Consider the following 14645-nt stretch of genomic DNA (forward strand, 5'->3'; position numbering starts at 1 on the left):
TTTCCTGATAAAAATTTCTCATTTTCCAGTATTCTCTTGATCTAAGGAAGTCATTAGTTCTCAGCTCAGGAAATAAGGTTCTTCTCCAAAGTTTTGGGAATATGAAAAACACTTTTGATTGTCCCCATTGCTCAGGGACACTGCTTAATTACGTGTGCCTGGGATCCCTGTTGTGCTAGGTATCCTGTACAGCCACAAATAGCTCCTTCTTAAATGTCACGAGATGCCTGCTGAGCAAAACTGGGCTAGGTAAATTTAAGTATTTTCATTTTATAGCTGCAAAATAAGAAAAACTAGGGAAATTTGACCCTCGGAGTCCAACATTTTGAAAATCAAGACTGAAGTAATGGTGATAACTAGGTGTAAGGAAAAAAATAGTATGTGACACTTTTCTAGAATTAAAAAACTATTTTAAAATTATTTTAGATTCATAGGAAGTTGCAAAGTTAGTACAGTGAGGTGTTATGTACTTTTATCTAGTAACCCCAGTGGTTACAATGATTTAGCTGAAGGATGACATCAGAGCCAGGAAATTGACATTGAGTGATATTCTGTGATACAGATGAACCCGTTTTCTTTTTTTTTTTCCTTGCCTGTTGTGCAATATCTCTGTTATTTCTGATTTTGAAGTAAATGGCTATGAACAATTGTGTGCAGATTTTTTCTTGGACATAAATTTTCTTTCTTTGGGATATATAGCCAGAAGTTCAATTGCTGGGTAGTATGTTAAGTGTGTTTAATTTTTAAGAAGCTACCAAACTGCTTTCCAGGGTGGCTGCACTATTTAATATTTCTAATGGCAATGTGTGAGAGACCTAGTTTCCTTTTATCCTTGCCCACCTTTAGTATTGTCACTGTTTTTTATTTTAACTGATCTACTAGGTATCTAATGGTAGCTCATGATAGTCTTAATTTGCATTTCCCTAGTGGCAGGTGATGGTGAACATCCTTCTGTGTCTTATTTGTCAGCTGTATATCCTCTTCAGTGAAATCTTCCTTCCTGTTTTTGGCCCATGGATTGTTTTCCTATTGTTGCATTATGAATATTTTTTAGACTTTGTGAGATAAGTGATTTGTGGATATCTTCTTCCCATTTGCACCTGTCTCTTTATCTTCGAAATAGAACTTTTCACAGAAGAAGAGTTTGTACTTTTTATGATGTTGAATTTATACATTTTCTTATTTTATGGATAGCAGTTTTGGTATCATTTCTAAGAACTCTTCACCACACACTAGATCCTAAAGATATTATTCTATGTTTCCTGATTAATTTTTGTAGTTTTACATTTAAACCTATAATCTATTTTTTTACCAAACTAATATAAAGTCTTTATTTATAAGTAATTAATTTTTTAAATTCTTTTTTAAAATTTTTTATTCATATATGACAGCAGAATGCATTACAATTCTTATTACACATATAGAACACAATTTTTCATATTTCTAGTTCTATACACAGTATATTCAGACCAATTTGTGTCTTCATACCTGTACTTTGGATAATAATGACCATCACTTTTCACCATCATTAATACCCCATGCCCCCTCCCTTTCCCTCCCACCCCTCTGCCCTATCTAGAGTTCATCTATTCCTCCCATGCTCCCCCCTCCCTATCGCACTATGAATCAGCTCCTTATATCAAAGAAAACATTTGGCATTTGTTTTTTGGGGATTGGCTAACTTCACTTAGCATTATCTTCTCTAACTCCATCCATTTACCTGCAAATGCCATGATTTTATTCTCTTTTATTGCTGAGTAATATTCCATTGTGTATATATGCTACATTTTTTTTTTATCCATCTACTGAAGGGCACCTAGGTTGGTTCCACAGTTTAGCTATTGTGAATTGTGCTGGTATAAACATTGATGTGGCTGTATCCCTGTAGTATGCTGTTTTTAAGTCCTTTGGGTATAGACCAAGGAGGGGGATAGCTGGGTCAAATGGTAGTTTCATTCCCAATTTTCCATGAAATCTCCTTACTGCTTTACATATTGCCTGCACCAATTTTCAGTTTCACCAGCAGTATATGAGTGTGCCTTTTTCCCTACATCTTTGCCAACACTTGTTGTTTGTATGCATAATAGCTGCCATTCTGACTGGAGTGAGATGAAATCTTAGAGTGGTTTTGATTTGCATTTCTCTAATTGCTAGTGATGATGAACATTTTTCATGTATTTTTTGATTGATTGTACATCATCTTCTGGGAAGTGTCTCTTCAGGTTCTTGGCCTATTTATTGATTGGGTTACTTGTTGTTTTGGTGCTTAGTTTTTTGAGTTCTTTATATACCCTAGAGATAGTGCTCTATCTGATGTGTGAGGGGTAAAGATTTGCTCCCAAGATATAGGCTCACTGTTCACCTCACAGATTGTTTCTTTTGCTGAGAAAAAACTTTTTAGTTTGAGTCCATACATTTATTGATTCTTGATTTTAATTCTTGTGCCACAGGAGTCTTATTAAGGAAATTGGAGTCTAATCCCACATGATGGAGATTAGGGCCTACTTTTTCTTCTATTAGATGCAGGATCTCTGTAAACCTATGATCTATTTTGAATTATTTTTTGCATAAGGTGTGAAACTTAATTTCAGAATTTTTCCCCTCCCTATTGTTATCCAATTGCTTCATTACTATTTGTTGAAAAATCCATTTATTCCAATGAATTGTTTTTGCATGGTGGTGAGAAGTTAGTTGGCCATAGTTGTCAACTTCTGGGTTCTTTATTCTGTTCTACTGATCTATGCATCTGTCCTTCTAAAAGTATTATACAGTCTATATTAGAGTAGCTGTATTTTATCTCTTGCATTGTAGAAGTGTGATTTCTTCCATTTCTTTGTTCTTTTCACAGTTGTTTTACTATTCTATATTTTGTCCTTCCATATTAATTTTATCTCATTTTTATTGTTTGTTTTGTTTTGTTTTTTTGTGGTGCTGAGACTCAAAACCAGGTTCTTGTGTACACTAAGTACACACTCTATCACTGAGCAACACCCCAACCCAGTATAGATTTTAAAATAATATTGTCAATATCTACAAAAATATTGCTTGGATTTTTATAGGAACTTCATTAAAACTTTATCAGTTTCGGGCACATTGACTTACAAGCAGAATCTTTCCATTCATGATCACAGTTATGTCTTTTTGCTGTTCTTGTTGTTTTAAGAAATTCTTTGATTTCCTTCATCAGCATTATACAGTAATGGGATACAATGTAATGTTTTGATACAAGTAAACATTGTGTAAAGCTTAAAGAAGGATTAACTAGGATTTACATTTCCTCAAACAATTGTCATTTCTTTATGGTTGGAACATCTATTTTGAGATATACAATGTCATTGTTAACTGTAGTCACTCTAGTAGTCAACAGAATACAAGAAAATTTTTTGCCTTTCTAACTATAACTGCAAATCATTGACTGACCTCTATCCCTCCTTTTCCTTCCTAGTCTCTGGTAACCACTATTTTATTCATTACTTCTTTGAGATTAACTTCTCATTTCCACATATGAGTGAGATGATGCAGTATTTCTCTATCATTTAACATAATGTCCTCCAGGTTTATCCATGTTGCTGCAAATCACAGAATTTCATTCATTTTTATGGTTGAATAGTATTCCACTGGGAATATATGCACTATTTTCTTTATCAGTTCATCCATTGTTGAATACTTAGGTCAATTCCATATTACGGCCCTTGTGAATAGAACTGCAGTAAACATTTAAGTACAGATGTCTTCATGATATACTGATCTCATTTCCTTTGGATATATACCTAGCAGTGGGATTGCTGAACTATATGATAGTTCTAATTTTAGAGTTCTGAGGACCATTCATACTATTTTTCATAATAATTGGATAAATTTACATTCCCAGCAATCGCATGTAAAGGTCCCCTTTCCCCCACATCTTTTCCAAGACTTTACTGTTTTTTAAATAATTACAAGTGTGCAACAAAAATATTTTTCCATCAAAATTCTACTGATAGCTAATTATTTTTAGGTAACATTAATTTATGGCATAAATTATATCAATATATTGTAAATACTTTAATAAATAATTTAATAAAATCTTAGTAAATTGAATATATCTTCAATAAAAGTGGTCAGATAAGGCCTACTTTTTATTTATTTATTTAGGTACCAGGGATTGAACCTAAGGGTGCTAGACCACTGAGCCACATCCCCAGCCCTGTTTATTTTGAGACAGGGTCTCACTAAGTTGTTTAGAGCCTTGCTAAGTTGCTGAGGCTGGCTTTCAACTTGTAATCCTCCTGCCTCAGCATCCTGAGCCACTAGGATTACATATGTGTTCCACTGCACCTGACTGCTTTTTAATTTTAATGCAATCAAATTTCATTTCAGAATTTGACTGGATGTGTATTTCTTGTCCTTAAACTCAGAATTCTCTGGTTCTGTATGCATCACATGAAATCAATACCCTTGTCATTTAATTGGGATCACTTTTTGCTATTAATGACATGAACAGTATGTTTAATGTTTATGCTTATTTAAAATGAGGAGGATATATACATTATATCTCTATAAATATCTATCTATCTATATCTTTATACACACACTCACATAGCATATATGTGTAACTTTTTAAAAAATCACTTCTTGCCTTAATCACGTCATGCCTCCAACTATGCAGGTAGATGCCAGAGGCCCTTTGTTCGTGATGATTTTTTAATGCTAGTTAATAGATGAAAATGTAAACCTAAGATTTAAATTATGAGTGTTTCTTATTGACATGAACAAAAAGTATCTGAAATTACTTTTTAGCATACACAGCATTACTTGACAATATAAAATATATATAACTCAGCCTTTAATACCACTGCTCTTCCGGTAGCTGCACAGGATAAAATGTACTTTACAACATATTTTTGGTGGATGTTTCTGTATATAGGTTTTAGAGAAGGAATAGTTTCTCTTATTTCATCTTTGTTATAAACTTACAGGATTCAAGCCAAAACTCGAGAATTTAGGGAGCGACAAGCTCGAGAACGTGACTATGCTGAAATCCAAGATTTTCATCGCACATTCGGCTGTGATGACGAGTTGATGTATGGGGGAATGTCTTCTTATGAAGGTTCTCTGGCTCTCAACACCAGGCCCCAGAGCCCAAGAGAAGGGCACATGATGGATGCTTTGTATGCTCAAGTGAAGAAGCCGCGGAATTCCAAACCTTCACCTGTAGACAGGTAGGCTCCAGGGGCGATCCTGGTATTGCTTTCAAATCAGCTTTTATGTAGTTTTTGACAAGGGAGTAGATTGTTCATCAATCCTCAAACCTGAACTGCCTGTTATTAATGGCCTTTTAAAAGCTGTTGTGTCTAAAGTATTGAATTTACACAAATCGAAGCCTAATGGAGAGAGCAGCAAGAGGTTTTGATAGCTTTTCTAATGATTCCAACATATTTCATTCTGTTCTTCAAACAGTTTTAGAGCTAAGAACCAACCTTTAGTTTATAACTCAAATAAAAAGCAAACTTGAAATTATGGCCCTTCTACTTAAGCAATATTTGCTTTTATTGCTAGGAGAACCTCCAGTTGGGGTAATTAACTAGGTGGAGAATGACATGATTTGTTCCAGTTATGATTTAGAAGGGCCACCTTTTTGGGTAACATAATTTTATATTATGAAAGAATTAGTAAATGAGAAATACAGCAGAGCCAGTTTTGAAATTGGTAATTAACAGTCACATATCACAGGTCTGATTTATGTTTACCAATAAAACATACCAGAGTACAATGTTGACTGTATTTGATGCCTATAGTTATTTAAAAGTTTAACTGACTCTATGGATATGTATATGTATTTATTGGTTATGTACTTACAAGTATCTGTATGTTTTGGCAGTTATTTATTGGTTATATCCTTAGTAATGTCTATATACTGTTGGCTGTATGTTTATTTCAGATGGATACATGTATATTTCAAGTTTTAACTGACATAATTTTAAACAGATCTTTTTCCATTCTTCCATTTGTATAATCAAGCACCATATGGAGTTTAGCTCATGAAGAAAATAATACTCATTTCTTTTTATGTCAAACATATGCATGGTATTATCATAAACAATTCACTCACCATGTTATTATTGTTGCTGTGTGTGGGAGCTGGGCTCTGTACATTATACATGGTTTCACTTAAAAATCAATGATTCTCAAGCCTTCTTGAGCTGTAGGTTCACCTGAAGGTTTCTTAAAGCACTGATTGGTTGACTGTCCTCTAGCATTTTGTCTGGAGTGGAGCCCAGGGATTGACATTTCTTATAAATTCTAAGTTTGATGTTGGCACCACTGGTCCTGGGGATATACTTTAAGATTCCTTGCAAGACAGAAAATGGCACTGGAATTATTTCATCTGTGGCATGTGTGTAATTTGGTTGATACAGTTTTGTAAGAAGTCATTTGCTTCCAGCTATTTTTAATCGAGGTTGGCAAATGCAACATATAACCCTCGGGTAAACCCAGAAGGAAGCATTTTAAAAAAATAGCAAATGGAAAAACAAAACAAACAACAGTAAATGAAGAAGCAGATCTTAATGTGAAACTTTGATCAGATTATTGTTCTGATGTTTCGTTTTTATGTCGTACTTTCAATATTTATTTTTCTTAGAAAATCTATTTTATGTAGAAGATAATGGGTGAATGAGGAAGGAGGCTTCTAGTTTATTTAAACCCCTTTACTGGGATGACCTAGAAGGTTCACCTGCTTATTAACTAACACAGATGTGCCAGGACTCAAAGAATGAAGTTATTATCAGTGACAGTGACATTTCCTTTAAAAGCTTTTTACTTGTTTCTTCCATATTAGCGAAAGCTGCTTATAAAGGGCAAACAGCATTTGAAGGCTGTGAATGTCCCATTGAAAGTGTTTTCCTGGGAGAAAGGACACTAGTAACAGTGACATTGCCAGTTTGTAACTTTGGGAGGAACTTCAAAATCATTAATCAATGTATTATTGGCCATTGATGAAGCATTCATCCTTTCCACATCTAGTTAAAAAGAGTGGATGTGCTTGAGCAGTTACATAGCTCAGAAGTCCCACATGACCAGAGCCAGAGTCAGAAAGGATCTCCCAACAACTCATAATCAGAAGTGGTTGCTTTTAACCCCAGTGTTCTAAAAGACTCTGAATCCTGCCAGAAGATTTCTGTACATTCTCTAAAGGGCTTCCATGTTCAGAACCCCTCTACTCTGGGCTACAACATCCCTTCCATGACTTCTGCTGTGCACCACACTAACCCCAAACTGAAGCAGCCTCCTAGCTAATTGCTGTCAAAAGTCTACTCAGGAAAACATCTCAGAAGAAAATTTAGCCACAGGGATTAGTCACACCAATGAATAATTCAAAATCACACCTCAGACTACTATAATCCAACCCTCACCAGCCTTACTCAGAGAGATTATTTTTTTTCAAAAAAGAATTAAATAAACCTAGGTTTGGTTTTATGATTTTTTTTTCAGAGAATAAGATATCCATGAATACTGAGTGACATCACTAATTCAAAAGGTTGATAATTACTCTACCTGTACAATACTTCTTCACTTGCCTGTTCCTGAGTATGAACTTGGTATGGAAAAAATGGTATCATCCCCATCATCTTTTTCTGTCGGAGAGAGAGCTGTAGAAAAGTGCTTCTCAATTTTGAGTAGTATAGAAACTCCTTTTTAAAGGAAAGATAAGCTCTTTATACTGAAGCGTTGGTTTAAAATGTTTTCATTATAATGTTATTTAAATATGTATAAAAATATAATAAGACCAAATTCCTTCTGTTTATAACCATTATACAACTATAAAACCAAACATCTTTACAAAATTAAATACAAACAAAATGGCAGAGCCATTATGTTCAAATGAACAGCATTAATGGGACCATACAACTTTTAAAAAATAATCTAAATTCTTGCACAAATCATAAATATGGTGGTGGCTGCTACGTGGTTAGTTCATTTGAGTGTGTTTATGTACCACGATGAACTAAGTACTAACTAAGCGTTCATCATATCATCAAAAGAACTGCAAAATTCTGGGTTCTTTTGAGTGTTCATGTCCAAATATCTTTGGTTGGCACATCACAGAGATGAATTGTTTATATGTGAAGTTAGCTTGCCTCTATTATCATTAAGTTGAGATAGTGAAAATAGTATAATTCTTGGTGCCTTCATATTTGTAAACTTAAAATTCAGACAATAAAATAACATGCCCATAAATATCTAGAAGACACTTACATTAACTTATCAACCTAATGGAAACACAAAACTGGAAACTTCTCAGAGATTATTTCTTGTATGAACAATGTACAAGCTTCTATCAACTTTAAATGTCACCAAAATTTGTAATCAGTGTCTGATGAACTTTACTATTCAAATTTTGGGTTTTGTGGGAGTGTAGGCAGTGTAAAGAGTTGACAGTCGTGAAGTGTAGCCTGCATCTCTTCTTGGATTTTCTTTGTTCAGTAAGAAAGCAGAATTCAGAATTTTTCTTTCTTAATCATTTTCTTGGATCTTATAGTCAGAAATGTGAATTTGGTAGCTCTACATGGAAGCAACCAAAGATAACTGATTAAATACTATGAATTTGATGTCAACATGGGGGTATCGTTTCAATTTCCATGTATTATTTATGATGCTTTTTATAGGGATAGCATTATACTATGTCTAGAAATATTTTTGTGCCTGTTTATTGACATGTCACTATTATCTAACTATATGCTTTACTCTTGATGCCCGAGTTACTCTTTATTGGTGTCCTTGGCAACATTTTGGATTTTCATGTTGGATAGAAGCTAAAGAGAAGCAGACCATCTCCTGTGTTTTGTATGAATACTAGACTTAAACTCACACAAAAAAATGTTGGTGTATTTATTCTTTATTCTGATTATTAATCAGGGACCTCTAAATTTTATCATTGTAAATGATTCATAATCCTGAATTTCTTAGGCATAAGTGCCTTTCCTATTTGTTACTGCATCTCAGCGGATGCACTACTCTTTCCATACTCTCTATGCACTGTGGAAGGAACTGCCAGTTGCGTGCCTGCTATCTTCTTAGCCCCTTCTTCCTTGCTTAATAAATTCCAATTTTGTTCAAGCTAGCAAAAGATACCTATCTAAAATTTTCAAGTTCTCCAGGCTCCCTTTCAGCCACAGGTGGCATAGCTCAGACAAATAAAAGTTAGAAGCAGATCTCGAGGTGGAACTTCTGACAGAGCTAGTTTTTTCCCTGACTAGAATGGGGCTGAGTTTGGGGGTTTAGTGCAGCAGTAGAGTACTTGGCTAGCACATCCAAGGCCCAAGGTACATTCCCTAGCACTGCAAATAAATGAATGAATGAATGAATGAATGAATGAATCAATCAATCAATCAAACAAACCGTAAAGGGTGTTGAGTCAGTTTTTGCCCTTTGACATTTCCCTTCTCTGCTTGGATCCTGGTGGGTGCTGCAAGAGAGGGTTTACAACCCTGAAGGTGAAGGCTGCGTGGAAGAAGAATGGGGCAGCCTGGTCCCTTGAGAAGCTGGCTGTTGCATTCCTGGCATAGTCACTCTGGACTTGTCACCTGTTCCTTGTATATGTTACCTGCCATCAGGTTTCTGTTTCATGAAGCCAAATGCCATTCTGAATATAATAAGTTGTGCACAGAAGAGCCCCCCAAAAGGAATCATTATATTTTGATCAACATTGTTTGCAGATTGGAAAATTATCCCCTGGTCAAATGATTTTAATGTTTTGTGAAATTAAATAATAGGCAAAATTCTTCAATGTTGTTCAGTTAGCTATTCTGCCTTTTATTTTGTTAAGCCTCTACTTAAAGATATTTTATCAATGAAATGTCTTCTAGAAAATATCCACCTTAACTTTTGAACACCTTTATCCTCTGCCAGCTCCTACCTCCATGGACAATTCTGCTATAAAGTCAGAGGCAGTTACATGTTATACACTAGAGCATGAACTATAGGGCCAACTTGCCATTGGTTGTATAAACTGTGCTTCCCTTGCCTCATCTGTAAGATGGGGATAATGGTTCTTGCCTTGTTAGGCTTGGGCAGGATTAACCCTGTTAATAGCATATAAAGCACTCAGCACCGTGCCTTGTTCATAATAAGCACTATTCCAGAGTCTGCTCTTGCACTTGTTACTTATCAAATGGTCTTTTACTCTCAGGAAAGCACAGTATCCATAGATGCAGAAAACAAGTAAAGCATGAAATTGAAATTAATCAAGTGAAGTTTGATTCTTTATTACTTAACATAAAAGTATTGGGATGCAATTCTAGATACCACTTCATTTATTAAATAGCTTGGTCTCTATATATTATCCCAGAATCACATCATATCATAAAATTTCCCTTTCTTTTAGGAAAATTTGGTAGCTCTACATGGAGATTGCATATAGCATGAGGCATTACAGATTACTTCTACAACTTTAGTATGGATATTAAAATTGAATGCTGGGTATTTATGCTGGGTATTATAGAATGCCTTATCTGAGCGTAAGGGATGGTGGTGTTGAGAGCAGGGCCTCTCAGTCCATTTCAGTCTGTCCTTTAACAATGTAAAGGTCTTCATTTTGTATTTTCACAGAATTTTGAAGTTCTTCATGTTTTACTTTCATGCAATTCTTACTAATTCTTACTGATTCTAGGAGGGTTCATTTTGTTTTTTCTTTTTTCCCCCTCAGTGCTGGAGATTGAAATTGGAACCTCATGCAAGCTAGGCAAACACTCTATCATAGAACTCTATCCCCACCCCAGAATTCTTACTAATTCTAAGCTTGTGAGCACCCAGAAAAAGGGAGACTTGAATCACTGCAAACCTCATATGAACTTTTGACATTTCTTATATGTCAGGTTAGCTCCTGGTGGGACTGGCAAGCAGGAATTGTGATCTTAAGAATTGTAAGACTGTGCTATAGTTTGAGTATGGAATATCCCCTAAAGACCCAAAGGTTGAAGGCCTGGTCCCAACCTGTGGCACTGTTGGGAAGTGGTGGAACCTTTAGAGTTGGGGCCGAGTAGAAGGTCTTAAATCTTTGGGGACATGCTGTCCAAGGGATTGGGGACTCCGGTCTCTTCTCTCATTTTGATTCCTGGCTACCATGAGGTGAACAGCTTTGTTTCACATCCTGATGTCCTGCCTTGTCAAAGGCCCCAGAGCAACAGGACCAATTGTCTATGGATTAAACTTCCCAAAGTGAACCAAAACAAACTTTTTTTCTTTATAAGCTTATTATCTCAGGTATTTGTTATAATAATAGAAAGCTTAGGCTGCATTCTTAAACAGTGCATTTTCAAATTTTAGTGTGTATAAAAGAACCTAGAGTTCTTCTACCAAATTACTCAAAATGCTTCTCACAGATGTTAGATAATTCAGTTGATGTGGTTAAGAACTGTGAGCTCACATTTAAACAAGCACCCCAGTTGACATTGTTGCAGATGATCCATCCAACTTGGAAAAGCATTATTCTTGAGGTAATGGGAGAGAAAAAAAACCTGGAGCTCCAATATGAGTTAGTTTACTAAGGTCCTTTAACAGTGAAGCTATGAAATCAGTGATAATCCTCATAGACACAACTTTATCCTGGCTTTCATGATGTCAATTGTTCACCTGTGATTCAGTCATCATTTTATTTAAAGGATTATCTTGCAAGTGTGATATTATCACTAAACTTTTTTCAGTGAGTCTCAATACCAAAGAATTTCTTTTCATACAAGTTACCACAGTTCCAATTTAGAAAGTTTAGTATGCTTTGAATTCTAACAAAGGCATGATGAAATTCTGGTCAATATGTTTTTTATTTACAAATTGCATGAGGACACCATGCAATTTGTATTTTTATATCCAGATACCAGAATCTGTAGTTAAAAACTGCACAAAAAGACAGCTCTAATGGACATTTGCTGACTGTCACCATGCAATCATTTGCCTACAGGAGTGCATTGTCCTCAAATATAATTGAAATAAAATAAGAACTGTGCTGCTATAAATCTAAATAGCAAGAAAATAGTAGGCTATACTCCCCTAGCTTTCCGAGGACACCTTAATGGAAACATAAATACCATAATCATATGCTTTTTGCATGCATTTTACCACTACAGAGAAAATGCCAATTTTAAAAGAAAAGACCTTTGTGAACTTGTTTTTCCCACTATTAAAACTGGAATCCAGTTGTGTCAAAAAGGAAGTCTGGCAAAGACAGAAAAAAACTAATTTTCTTAGGTACAGGCAATTATTAAACATCTGCTCTTTTAAAAATGGAGGGTCATATAACAAAGTTGCATTTGCTATTCAAAAAGTCAAATGCCACTTTACTTCCATTTACTTAATATTATTTATCTCTGCTTTTCTTGAAATGTGAGAAAGTAATTTTCAAAGGTAGTAAATGTCATTGTAATGTAAGTTTTACAGGTTAGTGCCATTGTTAATTCATGTGCTCCATCCAGCTGGGGCCGATCTCAGTGCCCTTTGCCATCTGTATGTTTCTGACCTTGGCTAACTCAGCAAATGTTCCTAACTTTGTCGCTTTCTTCAACATGCTCTAGAGCTATAACTCACCTTCATTTGCACCTGATATTTCTCATTCCTCATTGCTGAAGATCAGTGGCCCTTCTTCCAGGCCAGGTCTGTGAGCAATCTCCTGGATGCCAGTCCTACCCTTCTAAGGAGGGTATAGCATCAGTACCTCTCATCAGCTGCTATATTTAGCTTTGGTCCCTCCAATGAAATTTTCATGTAGCTAATAAATATGCTAACGTCAATCATAATTTATTTTTTTAAATCACTTTTTACTATCAAATTGTTTTCTACCCAAGTTTTCCTCTTCACTTCTAACGCAAACTTCTTTGAAAGAATAAATCTAGGGCTGGGGATGTGGCTCAAGCAGTAGCGCGCTCGCCTGGCATGCATGCGGCCTAGATTCGATCCTCAGCACCACATACAAACAAAGATGTTGTGTCCACCAAAAACTAAAAAATAAATATTAAAAAAAAATTCTCTCTCTCTCTTCAAAAAAAAAAAAAAAACAGAATAAATCTAGTTTGATACAGACAGCTATTATCTTCTGTCCCCTATCTCATTTGTACTGCGTGGTAGGCATACTACTGCTCCCTAAAGCTGCCCACACCCTAATCTCCTGAACCTGTGAATATGCTATATGCTATTTCATAGGGCAAAAAAAAGGATGTTGCAGATTGGATTAAATTTGGGATTTTTTTTTTTTTTTTTTTTGGTACCAGGATTGAACTCAGGGATGCTTAACCATTGAGTCACCTCCTCAGTCCTTTTTATTTTTTATTTTGAGACAGAGTCTTGCTTAATTGCCTATGGCCTCGCTAAGTTGCTGAGGCTCACTTTGAACTTACAGTCCCCCTACCTCAGTCTCCCAAGCCTCTATGATCATAGGAGTGCCGCCACTATGGCTGGCTAAGTTCAGGATCTTAAAATGGGGACATTGTCCGGTATGTATTCTCGTATTTGCCCAATGTAGTCACAACAGATGTTATAAGTGAAAGAGAGAGACAGGAGAGTCCAAACCAGAGAGGATTTGAAGATGCTACACTGCTGGCTTTGAAGTAAAGATTCCAAGACAAGGGATTCAGGTGGCTTCCAGAAGCTTGAATAAAAGAAGCATTGGCCTGGGGGCTCCAGAAAGAACACACTCCTCCACCCCGGCCACCACCTCGATTTTAGCCAAGTGAAACCCATTTCAGACTTCTGGCCTTCAGAACTGTAAATAATACATTTGTGCCATCCTCAAGCAGTAAGTTTGTGATTTGTCACAGTACCCACAGCATATCAGCTTCTCATGGCCTCCTAAATGCCTGACGCAGTGAATACTTCAGTCCTTTCCATTCAGTCTGGCATTCCTGAAAGTCATTCCTGAAACTGTCATCTCAGTTTCCACTGCTAGTTTCTTTTGCTTCATCTTCCTTTCTGACTTTTTTTTTTTTTTTTAAATCAAGCTTATAATCAACAGAAATTTATTTCTCACAGTTGTTGAAGCTGGCAAGTTTAAGGTTAATATGCTGGCAGATTAGTTGTCTGGTAAAGACCCAATTTCTGATCCATGGACTACTGTCTATGAAAATTGCATTCTTGTTCTGAGTGTTCTTTAACAGTCTCTGTAGAGGCTCTAGTCTACCTGTTCCCTTAAATTTTGGATTTCCTAGGGAAATAGCTATAGACCTCTGATACTTTGTTCATGTTGTTCTTGGTTAAGGTTTTACCCAGCACTGGCCATGCCTGATCTGCACTTAGCCCAGTGCTCTCTTTCCAAATTTCCTTAGCACCATCAGCTGGGAACACATCTTCCTGTGCCTTGCAGGTACTCATACTCAACCTATCTAGACCTACATTTCTTATTTTTTATCTAAACCCCCTCTCATTTCATCAGCCTAATCTCAGTGAATGCTTTCATCACTCATACATTGACTCAGGCCAGAACCTTTCTTCAGAGAAGTCTAACCGTACCTATGATGGTCCAAGACAAAGACCTGCCAGTATTTTGTTTTAAATAATTCCAAGTCTTTTCTTTCCTTCTATAGCAATGCACATGGATCCTAACAGGAGTCTCCTAAATTCTTTCCTGTCTCCATTCTTGTTTTCTACAAATCCCTACTTCACCCAAGACCTGGATTTTT

General features: G+C 35.9%; 1 protein-coding gene across 13 annotated transcripts in view; it reads left to right on the plus strand.

Annotated features, from left to right (window-relative positions):
* The window catches only part of Pard3 (par-3 family cell polarity regulator), a 666792-nt gene that overhangs the window by 508972 nt on the left and 143175 nt on the right, over nt 1–14645 (plus strand). For all 13 annotated transcript variants that reach the window (XM_076832338.1, XM_076832348.1, XM_076832341.1 and 10 more), the window contains one exon: nt 4959–5201. In XM_076832338.1, the coding sequence (XP_076688453.1) occupies nt 4959–5201 (243 nt within the window). The remainder of the gene's footprint in view (nt 1–4958; nt 5202–14645) is intronic.

This window comes from Callospermophilus lateralis, chromosome 13 (genome assembly GCF_048772815.1).
Source record: "Callospermophilus lateralis isolate mCalLat2 chromosome 13, mCalLat2.hap1, whole genome shotgun sequence".
Lineage (NCBI taxonomy): Eukaryota > Metazoa > Chordata > Mammalia > Rodentia > Sciuridae > Callospermophilus > Callospermophilus lateralis.